This window comes from Pseudophryne corroboree, chromosome 2 (assembly GCF_028390025.1).
Source record: "Pseudophryne corroboree isolate aPseCor3 chromosome 2, aPseCor3.hap2, whole genome shotgun sequence".
In the NCBI taxonomy this organism is placed as follows: domain Eukaryota; kingdom Metazoa; phylum Chordata; class Amphibia; order Anura; family Myobatrachidae; genus Pseudophryne; species Pseudophryne corroboree.
The window spans coordinates 835,865,771-835,886,467 of NC_086445.1; the positions used below are offsets into that span (position 1 = coordinate 835,865,771).

Genomic DNA, 20,697 nt, shown 5'->3' on the forward strand with positions numbered 1-20,697 from the left:
ATGCTTAATATACAATTTTATTGAATTATCAGTAAATGTGTCTGCTGTAATAAAATATTTTTTTATTATACAGTGCATCCAGAAAGTATTCACAACGCTTCACTTTTTCCACATTTTGTTACGTTACAGCCTTATTCCAAACTGGAATAAATTAATTTTTTCCCTCAAAATTCTACAAACAATACTCCATAATGACAACGTGAAAAAAAGTTTGAGATTTCTGCAAATTTATTAAAAATAAAAAACGAACAAATCACATGTACATAAGTAATCACAGACTTTGCCATGAAGCTCAAAATTGAGCTCAGGTGCATCCTGTTTCCACTGATCATCCTTGAGATGTTCCTACATCTTATTTGGATTCCACCTGTGGTAAATTCAGTTGATTGGACATGATTTGGAAAGGCACACACCTGTCTATATAAGGCCCCACACTTGACAGTGCATGTCAAATTAATTGATTCCAGTTTGGAATAAGGCTGTATCATAACAAAATGTGGAAAAAGTGAAGCGCTGTGAATACTTTCCGGATGCACTGGACATTTTCAAAACAGCTTTTTTTTTTTTTTGAGCGTATCAGTAGACTAGTCTAATTTTCTGCTTCATGATGCAATTGCCTTTAATCTATACTGTTTTAGGACTGGCTGATTCAGGTGGATATCAGCAGGGACAGCCATTTTTAGCAAGGGTGATTAGAGAAGGAAGAAAGTAAAACCAAAAGACATTGGGCCTAATTCAGAGTTGATCGCAGCAGCAAATTTGTTAGCAGTTGGGCAAAACCATGTGCACTGCAGGTGTGCCAGAAATAACATGTGTAGAGAGAGTTAGATTTGGGTGGGGTGTGTTCAAACTGAATTCTAAATTGTAGTGTAAAAATAATTCAGCCAGTATTTACCCTGCACAGAAACAAAATAACACACCCAAATCTAACCCTCTCTGCAAATGTTATATCTGGCACACCTGCAGTGAACATGGTTTTGCCCAACTGCTATCAAATTTGCTGCTATGATCAACTCTGAATTAGCCCCATTGAACAATATGACAGACAACGTGCCGGCAAAATAGCAATGTACAGCTTGGTCTGAGTTTTTTCCTCTTTATGATGGCAAATGCACAAATGGCTTAATTACAAACGTTTTTGTCAAACATACAAAAATGACTTATCACTTATGGACACGTGCAATCTAAAGAGATAAGGGGAGATGTTCAATTAGCGTTGAGTTCCATAAAAATCTCATGCGCTAACAAAATGCGGGTTATCCTGCAGGACAACAACAACGTTTACTCACACCACATAGAAGTGTGAGCAAAGATGAACAAGGTTTTGCCCCCATAATTAGATGCAATGTGCATGGCAGAACCTCCCTGCTTATTGAATCTCCCTCAACGACATGCACTTAAATCTCAAACTCTCTTTCATCCACAGCAGCTCATGTTTGCAGTATTTCTTTAATTGTGCACACATGACTATCTACTTGGATGGGTGAGTAAATATTGCATGTTTCTACAGACAGAAATGAGCTGCTGTGGGTGAGAGTTTATTTGAGAGTAAAGTGCACTGGAAAACACTGCTTTTTTCATGTCTACTCACTCCCAATGGCCCTGACCAGCGCTTTAAGTCTTAGCTAAAAATGAGCAGCAAACTTTAAAGAGGTTGTCAGTCCATAGCTTTAATAGATAGGTTTAATTTCCTGCTTCATGATGCAGTTGCCTGTAACCTATACTGTTTAATGATTGGCTGAATATCAGCTGGGACAGACAATTGCATCAGTGTGAAAAAGGGGTAGGAAAGAGCCTGATATATAAGTAAAAGATCATTCAAAAAGGCGTAGCTGCACTCAGGCTTCATCACACTTACCAATATTGTGTCCCATTAAGTTTGAAACAAATATGACAAAATAATTTTTTAGAACAGAATAAAAATAATTCACAGACTCTTAAAACTTACCAAGACATTTTTCTCTTTCTACCCGTCTTTCTTTTGCCAGCCTTTGTCTTTCATCGGTTTTGAAAAGACTGTCCATACCTTGAAGCAGGATGAAATTATGTTACACACTATACTTGGACTCGTGCACAAAATATTATCTCTGCAACGCAAACAAAAAATATAATTCTTTTTTGTACAAAGTAAAAAAATATAATACTGAAAATTTTTTTTTAATATTACAGCACTCGAACAAGTTACAAACAAAAATAAGAATTTACTTACCGATAATTCTATTTCTCATAGTCCGTAGTGGATGCTGGGGACTCCGTAAGGACCATGGGGAATAGCGGCTCCGCAGGAGACTGGGCACATCTAAAGAAAGCTTTAGGACTAACTGGTGTGCACTGGCTCCTCCCCCTATGACCCTCCTCCAAGCCTCAGTTAGGATACTGTGCCCGGACGAGCGTACACAATAAGGAAGGATTTTGAATCCCGGGTAAGACTCATACCAGCCACACCAATCACACCGTACAACCTGTGATCTGAACCCAGTTAACAGCATGATAACAGAGGAGCCTCTGAAAGATGGCTCACAACAATAATAACCCGATTTTTGTAACAATAACTATGTACAAGTATTGCAGACAATCCGCACTTGGGATGGGCGCCCAGCATCCACTACGGACTATGAGAAATAGAATTATCGGTAAGTAAATTCTTATTTTCTCTAACGTCCTAAGTGGATGCTGGGGACTCCGTAAGGACCATGGGGATTATACCAAAGCTCCCAAACGGGCGGGAGAGTGCGGATGACTCTGCAGCACCAAATGAGAGAACTCCAGGTCCTCCTCAGCCAGGATATCAATTTTGTAGAATTTTACAAACGTATTTGCTCCTGACCAAGTAGCTGCTCGGCAAAGTTGTAAAGCCGAGACCCCTCGGGCAGCCGCCCAAGATGAGCCCACCTTCCTTGTGGAGTGGGCATTTACAGATTTTTGGCTGTGGCAGGCCTGCCACAGAATGTGCAAGCTGAATTGTACTACAAATCCAACGAGCAATAGTCTGCTTAGAAGCAGGAGCACCCAGCTTGTTGAGTGCACACAGGATAAACAGCGAGTCAGATTTCCTGACTCCAGCCGTCCTGGAAACATATATTTTCAGGGCACTGACAACGTCTAGCAACTTGGAGGCCTCCAAGTCCCTAGTAGCCGCAGGCACCACCAATAGGTTGGTTCAGGTGAGACGCTGAAACCACCTTGGGGAGAAACTGAGGACGAGTCCTCAATTCCGCCCTGTCCGAATGGAAAATCAGATAAGGGCTTTTTCAGGATAAAGCCGCCAATTCTGACACGCGCCTGGCCCAGGCCAGGGCCAACAGCATGACCACTTTCCATGTGAGATATTTTAACTCCACAGATTTAAGTGGTTCAAACCAATGTGACTTTTGGAACCCAAAACTACATTGAGATCCCAAAGTGCCACTGGAGGCACAAAAGGAGGCTGTATATGCAGTACCCCTTTTACAAACGTCTGAACTTCAGGGACTGAAGCTAGTTCTTTTTTGGAAGAAAATTGACAGGGCCGAAATTTTAACCTTAATGGACCCCAATTTCAGGCCCATAGACACTCCTGTTTGCAGGAAATGTAGGAATCGACCCAGTTGAATTTCCTCCGTCGGGCCTTACTGGCCTCGCACCACGCAACATATTTTCGCCAATTGCGGTGATTATGTTTTTGCGGTTACATCCTTCCTGGCTTTGATCAGGATAGGGATGACTTCATCCGGAATGCCTTTTTTCCTTCAGGATCCGGCGTTCAACCGCCATGCCGTCAAACGCAGCCGCGGTAAGTCTTGGAACAGACAGGGTCCTTGCTGGAGCAGGTCCCTTCTTAGAGGTAGAGGCCACGGATCCTCCGTGAGCATCTCTTGAAGTTCCGGTTACCAAGTCCTTCTTGGTCAATCCGGAGCCACGAATATAGTGCTTTCTCCTCTCCATCTTATCAATCTCAGTACCTTGGGTATGAGAGGCAGAGGAGGGAACACATACACTGACTGGTACACCCACGGTGTTACCAGAGCGTCTACAACTATTGCCTGAGGGTCTCTTGACCTGGCGCAATACCTGTCGAGTTTTTTAATCATGTGGACGACTTCTGGGTGAAGTCCCCACTCTCCCGGGTGGAGGTCGTGCTGAGGAAGTCTGCTTCCCAGTTGTCCACTCCCGGAATGAATACTGTTGACAGTGCTATCACATGATTTTCCGCCCAGCGAAGAATCCCTGCAGCTTCTGCCATTGCCCTCCTGCTTCTTGTGCCACCCTGTCTGTTTACGTGGGTGACTGCCATGATGTTGTCCGACTGGATCAACACCGGCTGACCTTGAAGCAGAGGTCTTGCTAAGCTTAGAGCATTGTAAATGGCCCTTAGCTTCAGGATATTTATGTGAAGTGATGTATCCAGGCTTGACCCTAAGCCCTGGATATTCCTTCCCTGTGTGACTGCTCCCCAGCCTCGCAGGCTGGCATCCGTGGTCACCAGGACCCAGTCCTGAATGCCGAATCTGTGGCCCTCTAGAAGATGAGCACTCTGCAACCACCACAGGATGGATACCCTTGTCCGTGGTGACAGGGTTATCCGCTGATGCATCTGAAAATGCGACCCGGACCATTTGTCCAGTAGGCTCCACTGGAAAGTTCTTGCGTGGAATCTAACGAATGGGATTGCTTCGTAGGAAGCCACCATTTTTACCCAGAACCCTTGTGCATTGATGCACTGAGACTTGGTTCGGTTTTAGGAGGTTCCTGACTAGCTCGGATAACTCCCTGGCTTTCTCTTCCGGGAGAAACACCTTTTTTCTGGACTGTGTCCAGGAACATCCCTAGGAAACAGAAGACAAGTCGTCGGAACCAGCTGCGATTTTGGAATATTGAGAATCCAATCGTGCTGCCGCAACACTACCCGAGATAGTGCTACACCGACTTCCAACTGTTCCCTGGATCTTACCCTTATCAGGGAATCGTCCAAGTAAGGGATAACTAAAATTCCCTTCCTTCGAAGGGATATCATTTCGGCCATTACCTTGGTAAAGACCCGGGGTGTCGTGGACCATCCCTACGGCAGCGTCTGAACTGATAGTGACAGTTCTGTACCATAACCTGAGGTACCCTTGGTGAGAAGGGTAAATTTTGACATGAAGGTAAGCATCCTTGATGTCCCGAGACATCATGTAGTCCCCTTCTTCCAGGCACTGCTCTGAGTGACTCAATCTTGAATTTGAACCTCTGTATGTAAGTGTTCAAAGATTTTTGATTTTAGATTTAGAATCGGTCTCACCGAGCCGTCTGGCTTCGGTACCACAATAGTGTGGAATAATACCCCGTTCCCTGTTGCAGGAGGGGTACCTTGATTATCACCTGCTGGGAATACAGCTTGTGAATGGCTTCCAAAACTGCCTCCCTGTCAGAGGGAGACGTCGGTAAAGCAGACTTTTGGAAACGGCGAGGGGGAGACGTCTCGAATTTCAATATGTACCCTTGAGATATTACCTGAAGGATCCAGGGGTCTACTTGTGAGTGAGCCCACTGCGCACTGAAATTCATTGAGAACGGGCCCCCACCGTGCCTGAGCTTGTAAGGCCCTAGCGTCATACTGAGGGCTTTGCAGAGGCGGGAAAGGATTTCTGTTCCTGGGAACTGGGTAATCTCTTCAGCCTTTTTCCTCTCCCTCTGTCACGAGCAGAAAAGAGGAACCTTTTGTCCGCTTGCCAACAAAGGACTGCGCCTGATAATACGGCGTCTTATTTTGAGAGGCGACCTGGGGTACAAACGTGGATTTCCCAGTTGTTGCCGTGGCCACCAGGTCTAAAAGACCGACCCCAAATGTCCCCTTTCAAAGGCAATACTTCCAAATGCCGTTTGGAATCCGCATCACCTGACCATTTTACTGGTAGAATTGGACAACGCACTTATACTTGATGCCAGTCGGCAAATATTCCGCTGTGCATCCTGCATATATAGAAATGCATCTTTTAAATGCTCTATAGGCAATAATATACTATCCTTATCTAGGATATCAATATTCCAGTCAGGGAATCCGACCATGCCAACCCAGCACTGCACCTCCAGGCTGAGGCGATTGCTGGTCGCAGTATAACACCAGTATGTGTGTGAATACATTTTTGGATACCCTCCTGCTTTCTATCAGCAGGATCCTTAAGGGCGGCCATCTCATGAGAGGGTAGAGCCCTTGTTCTTACAAGCGTGTGAGCGCCTTATCCCCCCCTAGGGGGTGTTTCCCAACGCACCCTAACCTCTGGCGGGAAAGGGTATACAGCCAATACTTTTTAAGAAATTATCAATTGTTATCGGGGGGAAACCCACGCATCATCACACACCTCATTTAATTTCTCAGATTTAGGAAAACTACAGGTAGTTTTTCCCTCACCGAACATAATACCCCTTTTTTGTGGTACTCGTATTATCAGAAATGTATAAAACATTTTCCATTGTCTCAATCATGTAACGTGTGGCCCTACTGGAAATCACGGTTGTCTCTTCACCGTCGACACAGGAGTCAGTATCCGTGTCGGCGTCTGTATCTGCCATCTGAGGTAACGGGCGCTTTAGAGCCCCTGACGGCCTATGAGACGTCTGGACAGGCACAAGCTGAGTAGCCGGCTGTCTCATGTCAACCACTGTCTTTTATACAGAGCTGACACTGTCACGTAATTTTCAACAGTACATCCACTCAGGTGTCGACCCCCTAGGTGGTGACATCACTGTTACAGACACTCTGCTCCGTCTCCACATCATTTTTCTTCTCATACATGTCGACACAAACGTACCGACACACAGCACACACACAGGGAATGCTCTGATAGAGGACAGGACCCCACTAGCCCTTTGGGGAGACAGAGGGAGAGTATGCCAGCACACACCAGAGCACTATATATATATATATATATATATATATATATATATATATATATATATATATATATATATATATATATATATATATACAGGGATAACCTTATATAAGTGTTTTTCCCCTTATAGCTGCTGTATGTTTTAATACTGCGCCTAATTTGTGCCCCCCTCTCGTTTTTTAACCCTTTCTGTAGTGTAGTGACTGCAGGGAAGAGCCAGAGAGCTTCCCTCCAACTGAGCTGTGAGGGAAAATGGCGCCAGTGTGCTGAGGAGATAAGGCCGCCGAAAAGGGGGCGGAGCCTATCACCCGTTTTTCTGTATATTCTGGCAGGGGTTAAATGCATCCATATAGCCCAGGAGCTATATGTGATGTATTTTTTGCCATGTAAGGTATTTTTATCATGTTTTATTGCGTCTCAGGGCGCCCCCCCCAGCGCCCTGCACCCTCAGTGACCGGAGTATGAAGTGTGCTGAGAGCAATGGCGCACAGCTGCAGTGCTGTGCGCTACCTTATTGAAGACAGGAACGTCTTCTGCCGCCGATTTTTCCGGACCTCTTCGCTCTTCTGGCTCTGTAAGGGGGCCGGCGGCGCGGCTCCGGGACCCATCCAGGCTGGGCCTGTGATCGTCCCTCTGGAGCTAATATCCAGTAGCCAAGAAGCCCAATCCACTCTGCACGCAGGTGAGTTCGCTTCTTCTCCCCTTAGTCCCTCGATGCAGTGAGCCTGTTGCTAGCAGGTCTCACTGAAAATAACAAACCTAAACTAAAACTTTCACTAAGAAGCTCAGGAGAGCCCCTAGTGTGCACCCTTCTCGTCGGGCACAGAAATCTAACTGAGGCTTGGAGGAGGGTCATAGGGGGAGGAGCCAGTGCACACCAGTTAGTCCTAAAGCTTTCTTTAGATGTGCCCAGTCTCCTGCGGAGCCGCTATTCCCCATGGTCCTTACGGAGTCCCCAGCATCCACTTAGGACGTTAGAGAAAATAAAAGTAAATAATTACGGCTCGTTACCGATAGCGTCATACAGGCAGACATACATACCAGATACAGACAGCACTATTAAACAACTTAATAACAGGAGGAGTGGAGGAAAAGTTTTAACATTTTAGCGTGATTTTGTATATATTTTAGGCATAGCACTCCAAATGACAACAAAAACTCCTTTATCCAGCACCTCAAGCATTCCGAATAATTTCATACCTGCATTTAAAACAAGTGAGCATTGGGCTTGCAATCACTAAAATTCAATATGATTATACTGTACCACCTTGTGCAACTCTCCTGATTAAACCCCCCCCCCCCCCCCCAAAAGCAAAAAAAAACCCACAACATTTTTGCAGGTGTCTACTGCAAGTTAATCGCTAAAATACACCACCTGGAAATACATTTTTTAAATAAACATAATTAGGAAGATTGCAAGGGTCATATCAATAATAAAAACCTCCAATACATCAATAACAGAGAATAATAGAATAATATAACACAATCCTGCAGGAAAGTGAAAGTAAACTAGGTGAACATACCACATTCTTCTCCATAATAGTTACAAAGGTGAAGATCAAATACTGCATTTATTACTTAGCAAAGCCTTGAAGTACAGTATACTTGTACAAGTACGCATAAACCACACTGAATGTAAATGTAAGCCCTAAACTAAATTGCAGGGGACTTTAACATCTTAATTCAGAATAAAGTTACCGTAAGTGGGTTTGCAAACAGTTACTATGTACTGTACAGCACCAATGAAATTATTCAGAATTCGGTAGAAGATGCACACTGCTAAAGATAAAGCTAGCTAGATACACTGATAATCAAACACGTCTATTTGTGGTGACAGAACATCAAAGATTCATCTTTATCTGTTTCATTGAAAACCAACTACTTGACATTGTGTGTCAGTAATGGTCTGATAAGCACAAATAATAGGTGAAGTTTTAGCCTACAAACACAAATGTATGTATGCATGCAGTACTTTTAGTCGGAGCATTGCCTTTATTGCAAAGTAGGTGCCGTTCTAATAAACCTAACACTATATTTAATATATGGAACGACGTAACATTTACAGTAAATGATTACGTTACTAGCAGGCACTAATTATTTCTGTAAAACAAGTGTAACTCTGCAAAGCAGTTACAGGAACCGGAAATAGTGTCTACTCGAACAAATAATGCGATGAGCACTGCTAAACAATTTAATGAGGACTGGTGTGCCAGAGAACTATATTTTAGACATGGTGCTTAACACCCCTTTCACAACACATAAATAACCCGGTATCGACCCGATGCGCGGTGTGAAAGGGCCATGGTCGAATTCCCGGGTCACCTGATCCTGTAATTCAACCCGGGAATAAAGCAGTGTTATTCCCAGGTTGAATACCGGGGTTGGTGGCAGCGTGAACGGATTCCCAGGTTGATGCGACCCGTTCACTACATAGGGAGAGGCGGCGCGGAGATGAGCTCATCTCCCAGCGCCGCATCCGCCCCCCCCCGCCGCTATGGCAACCGACCCGGCAAATTGCCGGGTCGAGAAGCCTGCAGTTAGGGTCCAATGTCGGATCCTACCCAGGAGGGACCAGTTTCCAATTCCCAGGTGGGATCCAGCATTGGCGATGAGAAAGGGGTATAAGTAAACCGAAGGCATACACATAAATACATATTTTCTCTTACGTCCTAGAGGATGCTGGGTACTCCAAAAGGACCATGGGGTATAGACGGGATCCGCAGGAGCTTGAGCACGCTGAAAAGACTAACTGGGTGTGAACTGGTTCCTCCCTCTATGCCCCTCCTCCAGACCTCAGTTAGACTTTGTGCCCAGGACTGACTGGACACTCACTAGGGGAGCTCTCCTGAGTTTCTCTAGAAAAGACTTTTGTTAGGTTTTTTATTTTCAGGGAGACCTGCTGGCTACAGGCTCCCTGCATCGTGGGAGTGAGGGGAGAGAAGCAGGACCTACTTCTTCTTAGTTTAAGGGCTCTGCTTCTCGGCTACTGGACACTATTAGCTCCAGAGGGTTCGATCACTTGGTGCGCCTAGCTGCTTGTTCCCGCAGCCACACCGTCACCCCCCTCACAGAAGCCAGAAGCCGGGTGAGTATGCAGACGGCAGAAGACTTCGGTAGTGAGGTACAGCGCAGCGGTAGCGCTGCACTCCATGCTCCCACACACTTCAACGGCACTCACAGGGTGCAGGGCGCTGGGGGGGGGGGGGGGGGGCGCCCTGGGCAGCATCTACTGAGGTCTGGGATACCGGCAAATTTAGCGGGCTGAAGCGTGCCAGGAAGGGGCGGAGCTTAGTCACGCGGCTCACCAGCGCCATTTTCCCTCATACACGCGGCTGCATGAGACGCTGGCCCGGGACCTCCAAAAGCTCCACTACAAGTAACGGTCAGTTTTATGGTGCATATGTAATGTTTCAAAGCAGCGCTTTTTCCATATATTATTTGGTGTGATATATGGGCGCTGGGGTGTGAGCTGGCATACTCCCTCCTTGTTCCTCTATCCGGGCTTCCTTGTGGGCCTGTCCCCTAACTGAGGCATTGTGTGTGTGTGTGTGTGTGTGTGTGTGTCGCTGTGTCGATACTCAGTGTCGGCATGTCTGAGGCTGAATGTTATTCACCGGAGGAGGTTACTGGGGGAACAGATGCGGGTCTGGAATTGGCTCTGTCGGCGCAACCGACGCCTGGGTTATTCACATTGTTAAATACACTTAATACAAATGTGGCTTCTTTGTCGAAGAGGTTAGATAAATCAGAGTCGCAGACACAGGTGTGGAGAAAATCCATGGAGGATGCTTTTTCTCAGGTGCAGACCCCATCGGGGTCGCAAAAGCGGCCGTTTACCCAGGTAGATACTGATACCGACACGGATTCTGATTCAGAGGTCGATTTCACTGAGGCTGCTTTACATCCACGAGTGGTTAAGAGTATTCAATACATGATTGTGGCTATAAAAGATGTTTTGCACATTTCTGATGAACCTGAGGTGCAGGAAACAAGGATTTGTTTGTTCAAAGGGAAAAAACCTGAGGTGAAGTTTCCCCCTCTCATGAAATGAATACTCTCTGTGAAAAGGCTTGGGAGTCGCCGGACAAGAGGTGGCAGATTCCCAAGAGGATTTACATGGCGTATCCTTTCCCCTCTGATGACAGGGAAAAATGGGAGGCGTCTCCAAATGTTGTCAAAGCTCTATCTCGTTTGTCTAAGAAGGTGGCGCTTCCGTCTCCTGACACGTCAGCTCTCAAGGATCCGGCGGATCGCAAGCTGGAGACGTCTCTGAAGTCCATTTTCGCTAATACGGGTGCATTGCTCAGACCTGCTGTGGCGTCGGTATGGGTGAGTAGTGCTATTGCTAAATGGGCTGAGAATTTAGCTGCTGATATGGATACCCGTGATAAAGATACTGTTCTTTTGACTCTTAGTTATATCAAGGACGCTGCAGATTACCTGAAGGATGCGGCGAGGGATGTTGGTCTCTTGGGATCAAGAGCCAATGCCATGTCGATCTCGGCCAGGAGGGCGCTGTGGATCCATCAATGGAATGCGGATGCCGACTCCAAGAGCGCTATGGAAGCTTTACCCTTCAAAGGTAATGTCTTGTTTGGAGACGGCTTGGATGACCTGGTTTCTACCGCGACTGCAGGCAAGTCGTCTTTTCTTCCCTATGTTCCCACACAACAGAAAAAGGCACCACATACCGATGTGGCAAAAGCACAGAAAAGAGCACAACATTTTGGGGGTGGTGCCTTTTCTTAATATACATTAATTCTTACCACCAGTAAAAAGAAAAAATCCAAGAGACTCAATTATATAAATTGGTCTTAAAAATCTCTAATAAAAAAAATAGAAATAAAGAGGTAGGTATTGTGAGTGCCCAAAGCAACGCCTGAGTAAAACTGCACTTTACATGTTTTATGTATTTACAGTGCTGCAAATTACATGGTTTGCTCGGTGTTGAATCTTCATGAGAAGGATTGAACTTAATTGTCAATAACCAAATGACTGCAAATCATCTTTCTTTTTCAGTCGCTGTATATTATGGCATTCTTTGATCAATATACTGAAGCACAGATTATGGGTGGTAAACCGTGGTATGCTATTAGGTGCAGTGAATTACAACACGGTAATAACAGGCTTTTAAGCCCGATAACGCCATCGGGTTATCCAATTACAGCCTGTTTTTACAGTGCACTAACTAACCAGTTATCGGCCGATAACACATGGGATCAGTGATAACACTGCAGACCCATGTGTTTGCCTCCACAAAAGGGTCTCCTGGGGCATGCAAAGCAGAATCCCGATAAGTGCCCCATGGTAAACCTTTAGCTCCGATAACTCACCGCATCTAATAGGATACCCTGTGTTTCATTTAGATCATCATCAGAACACACAAGGAGTTTCATTTATTTATTTAACAGTTTCTTATATAGCGCAGCATATTCCGTTGCGCTTTACAATTAGAACAACATTAATAGAACAAAACTGGGTAAAAACAGACAGACAGACAGAGGTAGGAAGGCCCTGCTCGCAAGCTTACAATCTCTGGTTTAACACAAAATACAATATTATATGCACAGCCCCAACTCTCCTGGATCGGGAGATTTTGGCAGGCCAGTCCCAATGTGTTGCAGAACTTCAGCACAATTGTTTAAGATCTCTAGAGCCAGTGGGAGGGTTTTCAGTCTATAACAGCCGTCCGCTGTTCCCTTAGTGCTTTATTTTCTCACTGGTACTTACCGTACCAGCAGAACTTACACCTCCAGCAATAGAGGCTTACACAATTGGCTAGAGACTGCTAGACAGACTAACAGTAGGACAGGAGGCAGACGCTGGGTTAGGTCGGGATTCCAGCAGAAGTAGTATGGGCACAGAGAGGTGGTATCCAAGCACTTTGCAGTTGGTAATATCTTGCGGCAGGACACGGAAAGGGCACTGAGAAGATACAAGGAGGGATCAAGACACTCGACACGGACTAGGGTTCAGGGAAAAGGTAACTCACTGATGGACGAAGAATTCACAGAAGCAGAGTATCCACAGGCAGAGCATGATTCGCAGGAACCTCACACACAGACCAGTCACTTACATCTAAGCATAATCTACAACCAGCAAGGCATGGCTGGTCGGAATGCCTTAAAAGATCCTGGGACCAATCAGCAGTACCATGGAAGGAGGAGGACCCGATTATGAGAATTCATCTAACACGTTGTCGCCTGGCGGGACACCTACAGACCGACTGGGAACGCCAGTCGGAAGAGACATCCCAGTCACCTACCAATGGCCAGGACTCACAGACAGCAAAAGACGTGGCCCTAGCTTGTAACATTAGGAGGGCAGTGTTCTGATATAGCTGTAATGTTGGTAGGCAAATCCTGTTCATTTTTACTCTGCATATTGGCAGATATGGGGGGATTTGAGACTGGAGCAAGTGGCCCACCTCCCACAAGCACAGTCCTTACATGACCTTCTCCTTTTACAGGAACAGTTTCTTCACAATCATCTTGAGTCAGCTTCGCCCCAATGGCAAGACATATGCACTTTGTCAATAACTTTCAGTTAATTCCCTCTGTATTTAAAAAACAATGCTCAGCATGTTATGCAGGGGACTTAAACACTCAACCTCATGTTCCACAGTCAAACACTTAACACATGACCTATTTGCCACTACAGCAAGCCTAATAATTCTAACTATATGTAAGCTAGTGGTAATTGGGGTGTGGCCACGGCAGCAAGGGAGTAAGACACGTTTTACAGGACCTTCCCAGCGCCTTATCCTTATTGCCCATCCTGTCAAGTGCCAGACTCGCAATCTAGCCACATGCCTCACTAATGCCCCTGTGAAGCAGCCGGTGTGCTGTGGTGCCGCTGTGTCCCCCCCACTTGGTGTTCCTGCTGCACTTGCTGGACTGCGGCCTGTGCGTGCTGGAGGCCTCTGGAGTATAGTTGAACTTCTGGTTACGCTCCTGGCAGCCGCCCGACTTCCATCTCCAAGGTGCAGCCTGGTACTCTGTCTCTGCCCCCTGTGAGGACGCTGTGTCCCTCCTGCCGCAAACAGGGGATCGTGCCCGGTGCACGCTGGGGACCTCCGGAGCATCACCGGACTTCCGGCTGCGCTCCCATCGGCTGCCCGGCTCCTGTCTCCACTGCGCTCTCCTGGGTGACTTGCCATCTGCGCCTGGGGGATCCTGCGCTCCCGGCTCCCTGCTGCTGCCAGTGTGAATCGGGGAGGACGGGCCTGAACGCCCGGCAGCCATCTTAAGTGAGGGACTGTGCTTTCCCTGCATCCACACCAGCCCTGTAAGCCGGCTGTGCCTACACTGAGGGTGCAAAGCTCCCTGAAGTTCACATCTGGTGCTGGGCTGCACAGTGAGTAGAGGATTGGTCTGCTTCTGCCCCTGTTCTCCTACTTGTTTATACTGCTACCTGCCATTATTGGGCTAGTGGACTGTGCTCTGATTATTGCCTTACAGTGCTGCACCTTCTATTTGGAATACCTGCATTGCTCGAGATCATATTATCTGTGCACCATGGTGAAAGGCGGATCAGCTGTGGCCAAACTGGAGAAATTTGCCAGACAATCTGCACCTCAGGCGAATACCTCTCCTCCCATGCCTGATCAGTCTGCTCATCCTGATCCCCCCTCTGCGGCGGGTCTGGGCCCCTCCTCACCATCTTCTATTCAGCAAGTACTTGAGACCATTGCAGACCGTGAAACACCCAGCTGATAAAATAGAAAAAGTACAATGTGATCTCTCCTTGTTGCGGCAGGATGTGCAGCGTATCCGTAAGCGTGTTGGGGAGGTCGAGACCCGTGTCTCTACATTAGAGGACACGAGCGGTCCCCTGAAACAGACCGTTTCTTCCTTGTCTCAGCAAGTTTCCTCAATCCAAACTAAGCTACTTGACATGGAGGGACGACTGCGTAGGAATAATGCCAGGTTTGTTGGCCTACCGGAAAGGGAAGAGGGTGCACACCCTGAAGAATTTCTGGAAACCTGGCTTAAAGAACTGTATGGCGCAGCCTCCTTCACTCCTCAATTCGCGGTGGAACAAGCTCATCAGATCCCTTTCTGACAGCTGCCACCTGGTGCCCCCCCACGCACGTTCATTGCTATATTTTTGCACTACAAGGATAGATATGCAGTCCTCCGTCTGGGGCTCACCCAGGGCCCACTCACCAGGAATGGTGTGAAAGTATCTGTATTTCCCGATTTTGCAGCTGAAGTTCAAAAGAACCGGGCTCAATTCATGCCTATAAAAACCTTAACCTCTAGTACTCCATGTTGTTTCCTTCCAAACTTAGACTCGTTTCGTAGGGGGAATCAAAGTTCTTTAACTCTCGTGAGGCAGCTGCCTGGCTTGACCGCTATGCACCGGGTGGCAAACAAATGGCCCCGGACTGATTGATGGTTTGTATTATTTAACTGGTATTCTGTTCTGGATTTATACATACTGTTCTGGGGAGCCCCCATGCTTTGGTGGTATCTGTGCTTTTGCCTCATTGTTATTTTTTGCTATACGTTGAATTTACTGCTTATAGTGGTGGCTTAGCGTATATTTGGGGATTTTGGTTGGTTTAAGGGACAAAGTATGCCACTGTTTGGGGAGGTATACAGGGTGGGGGGGGGGGGGGGGGGGGGGAGTTGGGGTTTGGGTTTTTCTTTGTTTTTTTATGCTGACCTTATGACCAGTCAATGTAATAGTTTATATGCTCTGCACTGCGTTGGAATGTCTGTGTGTGCCCTCCAGTGTTCCGCTCTCTTCCGGCTACGGTTATCCTTCCCATGTATATTGCCCTATGTGCTGTATGTCTGAGTTGAAACTTCTCGCGTGGAATCTCCGGGGTCTTACCGATAGAGTGAAGCACTCCTTAGTTTTCAAAATGCTTAAGAAGTATGGCCCGGACATTGCATGCCTTAATGAGACTCATTTAGAAGGTAACAGACTGTTATCATTCCTCAAACCATGGGTTGGGTGGGCACATCATGCATCACAGTCTTCCTTTTCAAGGGGTGTGTCTGTTTCGGTCTGTTTTGATAAAAAAAAAACGGTACAATTTGAGTGGTTATCTTTGCAGACAGATCCCCATGGTAGATTTGTTTTTATTAATTGTAAACTGCACCCTAAACCGACTTTTCTTTTGGCTATGTCCCTTTTCCTACGATGTGTTGCAAAAGCCTGCTACCCTTATAGCTTCTTCTCCCTGTACTCCTGTTCTCTGCTTGGGTGATTTTAATAACCTTTTGGATTTTTCCCTCGATAAGTGGAGGCCGTCCCCCACCCCCGTGGCTAACAGCGGCCCCTCAAAGTTTGCAGGATATATTGATAGTTTAGGTTGGGTGGATGCATGGAGAACTCGTAATCAGACATTACAACAGTTCTCCTGTTTTTCTAGAATGCATGGCTTTTTTTCCCAGAATCGACCTGGCCTTGGTGTCCCCTTCACTTCTTACCAGAATTACTGATGTCCATTACGAGGCTAGGGGAATCTCAGACCATTTGCCTTTATTGTTGTCTCTTAATGTTGAATGCCAAAGGGGTCACTACTACTGGAAACTACATCCGTCCTGGTTGGCTCAGATAGGGGTTGACGCTGATTTAGTGGAACAGTGGGAGGGGTATTTTGCCACTAATGTAGGCTCTTTCCACGTGGCAGTTGTATGGGACTCGTTTAAGGCCTTCTTACGAGGCACGTTTATTAGAAGTATTGCAGCCATTAAATCATCTCGGCGGCGCACTGAGAAAGATTTGGCGTCTGCTTTTTGGGAGTTAAAAATGCAGTACCTGAGAGAGAGAGTTCAACCATCACCAAAACTCGCTGGTTATTGGCTCAATCGGCTTGGTTGGCCCACTGGGCAGATACAAACTCCCGTAGTCTAATGTTTCGAGCTAATTCTATATACATGCAGGCTGACAGGCCTGATAGCTTGTTAGCCCACTTAGTTCATTACGATTGTCCTGGGACTGTCACGCAAATGATTGACCCTGCTGGTAATTCTGTTACTACAACATCTGACATTGCACAAGTTTTTTTGTCTTTCTATAAAGAGATGTATAGGTCTAGGTTGTATTGCTCGGACCTGGAATTGAGCCAATATTTGGCAACGGTACCTCTTCCAAAATTATCTGCTGAAGCGTGTGCCCTTTTAGACATTCCTTTTACTATTGAGGAGATTTCTGCAGCCATTAGAGCCTTTCCCACTGGTAAGGCTCCGGGCAGTGATGGCCTTCCCATTGATCTCCACAAACAATATATAGATGTATTTGCCCCAAAACTTCATGCTTTATATTTGAAGTTGTTTGCAATGCAGATTGATTGATTCTCTTTTTCTTTTTTTTCTTCTCTTTCTCTTCCTAGGTTTGTGCCAGATATATATGGAGTCTGCTGTAATTTGTTATACTTTGACTGAATACTTATGCATCTGACTATGTATATTGTTTTTCTTCTTGTGTTTTTTTTTGCGTGTACATGTTACTCTTTCTTCAATAAAAAAATTTTACTCTATTAAAAAAACAAAAACAAAAAAAAAACTAGTGGTAATTATTAGGTTTTACCAATGCAGCCAGGAAGATCCACGTTGTGTGTAGCTGTAGACTAGTGCGGGGTAACGAGTATTAAATTAGTCTTTCTAGATCACAAGACTTGAAATATGGTATAGGACAGGGGTTCCCAACCAAAGGCACACCAACAGCCCAGGTTTTAATGATAGCCATACTTAAGCATAGCTGCCTTAATTAGTACCTTGGTTATTTTGATTTAACCATCTGTGCTTAAGCATGGATATCAGTAAATCCTGTACTGTTAGTGTGCTTTGGACCAAGGTTGGAAAACACTGGTATAGGAGGTTTGGTGTTTGAATACCTTGCTTGCACTGTTATGCATTTTATTACAGGCGGATTAAGTCAATGAGGATTATCATTACCATGATACAAATACACTACTGTACATAATTACAGATTGCTTGTTAAATGTCTGATTATGTGGTCTGGTGTTTGAACCCCTGGCAGGATGAACTGTGATGTGTATTTTATGACAGGGGGTGATGTACATTTGTATGTTGCTTTAATGGTTATTACATTTGTATTGTAAGAGTATAGGCAAAAGAAGTGGTAGTGATACATCTAGATTTTGAACAGTAACATAATTGAATTGAGATAAAAGGGTGAAAAAGGATCAATTTTGTAGTGGTAGAAAGTTCCTAGCAATTTCCAGTCCAGATCTGGAGATCTTGGGGTCTTGTCCTTTTAAGGAGGCTGACTTTGCACTTTGGCAGAGAAGCACAATTTCAGTTGCACCGTGAGCAACTTATTAAAACTTTTTACACAACCACACAAATTTGTGGAACTTAATTAAAACGAGATTTATGGTAAGAACTTACCTTTGTTAAATCTCTTTCTGCGAGGTACACTGGGCTCCACAGGGAATAACATCGGGTTGTAGAGTAGGATCTTGATCCGAGGCACCAACAGGCTCAAAGCTTTGGCCTTCACAAGATGCATAGCGCCGCCTCCTCTATAACCCCGCCTCCGTGCACAGGAGCTCAGTTTTTGTTAACCAGTCCCAAGCAGTAGCAGGTAAAAGACGACAATAGTTAGTAGCCACATACACCACACACTCACGACAGGAGAGGGTATCAGTGGCTAATGCCATACAAACCCAGAAGCTAAGTGCATCATGGAGCCCAGTGTAACTTGCAGAAATATTTAACAAAAGGTAAGTTCTTACCATAAATCTCGTTTTCTGCTGCGGGGTACACTGGGCTCTACAGGGAATAACATCGGGGGATGTCATAAAGCAGTTCCTTATGGGAGGGGACGCACTGTAACGGGCACAAGAACCCGGCGTCCAAAGGAAGAATCCTGGCAGGCGGAAGTATCGAAGGCATAGAAACTTATGAACGTGTTGACTAAGGACCACGTAGCCGCCTTGCACAATTGTTCAAGGGTCGCACCACGGCGGGCCGCCCAAGAAGGGCCAACGGACAGAGTAAAATGGGCCTTAATGGTAGCAGGAGCTGGAAGACCATGTGCAATCACCATTCTAATCCATCTGGCCAAGTTCTGCTTGTTAGCAGGCCAGCCACGTTTGTGAAAACTAAACAGTACGAAGAGAGAGTCAGACTTCCGAATGGAAGCAGTTCTCTTCACATAGATACGGAGAGCCCGTACCACATCCAAAGACCGCTCTTTGGAAGACAACACAGAAGAATTAAATGCAGGAGCCACAATCTCCTGGTTAAGGTGGAAGGAAGACACCACCTTAGGTAGATAACCAGGGCGCGTCTAAGAACTGCCCGATCACTGTGAAAAAAATCAGATAGGGGGACCTACAGGATAAAGGCACCAAAGTCTGAAACACATCTAGCAGAAGCAATCACTAGCAGAAACAAGACCTTAAGGGAAAGCCACTTAAGATCCGCAGATGCAAGAGGGTCCAAAGGAGACTCTTGCAAGGCCTCCAAAACCACAGACAAATCCCTAGGGCCTACAGGTGGGACATAAGGAGACTGAATGCGCAACACACCCTGAGTGAAGGTATGAACATCGGGCAGAGTTGCAATTTTTCTCTGAAACCATACCAAGGCAGAAATATGAACCTTGAGGGAGGCCAGACGAAGGCCTAGGTCCAGGCCATGCTGTAGGAAGGCCAAAAGTTTGGCCGTACTAAACTTGTAAGCGTCATGATTGGTATTTGCGCACCAAGCAAAGTAAGAATTCCAGACCCTATGGTAAATCCGAGCAAAAGCCAACTTATGGGCCTTCAACATAGTTTGAATGACCGCCTCAAAAAAACGCCCTAAGTATGGAAGCTTCAAGAGCCACGCCGTCAAAGCCAGTCGGGCTAAATCCTGGTAGACACAAGGGCCCTGAACGAGGAGGTCTGGCCGTTGTGGAAGTAGAAGGGGAACTCTATCTAGAGGCCCTGTAGGTCTGAGAACCAATGCCATCTGGGCCATGCGAGAGCAATTAGAAGTAGTATTCCTCCTTCTTGTTTGTACTTCCTTATTACTCTGCGCAGTAAAAGACACTGGAGGGAACACATGGCACCCAAAAGATTGCCAGTGCGTCCACGAATGCTGCTTGAGGATCCCTTGTTCTTGCTCCAAAGACCGTACCTTGTGATTGTGTCGAGATGCCATCAGATCCACATCTGGAAGGCCCCAATTGTCCATGAGGAGTTGAAATACTTCTGGATGGAGGCTCCACTCTCTGGCATGTACGTCCTGACGACTGAGAAAGTCGGCTTCCCAGTTGAGGACCTCCGGAATGAACACTGCCAATACGGCTGGCAGATGGCGTTTTGCCCATTGAAGAATCCTTGATACTTCCCTCATTGCCATGCGTCTTCGAGTGCCGCCTTGATGATTTATGTACGCCACCCTGGTGACGTTGTCCAACTGTACCTGAACAGGTCTGTTCTGAATTAAATGCTGGGCCAGGTTCAGAGCATTGAACACCGCCCGCAGTTCCAGAATGTTGACTGGAAGGAGAGACTCCTCCTTGGTCCACCGACCCTGAGGGAGTATTGCTCCAACACTGCGCCCCAGACTCTCAGACTGGCATCCGTCGTCAGAAGGACCCAGTTGGAGATCCAGAAGGGACAACCCCTGCTCAAAATGTCCGTCCTGCAGCCACCAGCTCAGTGACAGACGGACCTCCGGAGACAAGGAGATCATGTGAGACCTGATCCGGTGAGGCAGGCCGTCCCATTTGGCAAGAATCAGTTTCTGCAGAGGGCGAGAATGGAATGGAGCGTACTCCACCATGTCGAAAGTCGACACCATGAGACCTAGCACTTGCATCGCCAAATGTATCGACACTTGCGGACGAGATAGGAAGCATCGAATCCTGT

At 46.2% G+C, this 20,697-nt stretch overlaps 1 protein-coding gene across 7 annotated transcripts in view; it reads right to left on the bottom strand.

Annotated features, from left to right (window-relative positions):
* Positions 1-20,697, bottom strand: part of MAP7D2 (MAP7 domain containing 2) — a 295,213-nt gene that overhangs the window by 143,475 nt on the left and 131,041 nt on the right. For all 7 annotated transcript variants that reach the window (XM_063955748.1, XM_063955751.1, XM_063955754.1 and 4 more), the window contains one exon: positions 1,949-2,026. In XM_063955748.1, the coding sequence (XP_063811818.1) occupies positions 1,949-2,026 (78 nt within the window). Of the gene's footprint in view, positions 1-1,948; positions 2,027-20,697 lie in introns of those variants that run through there.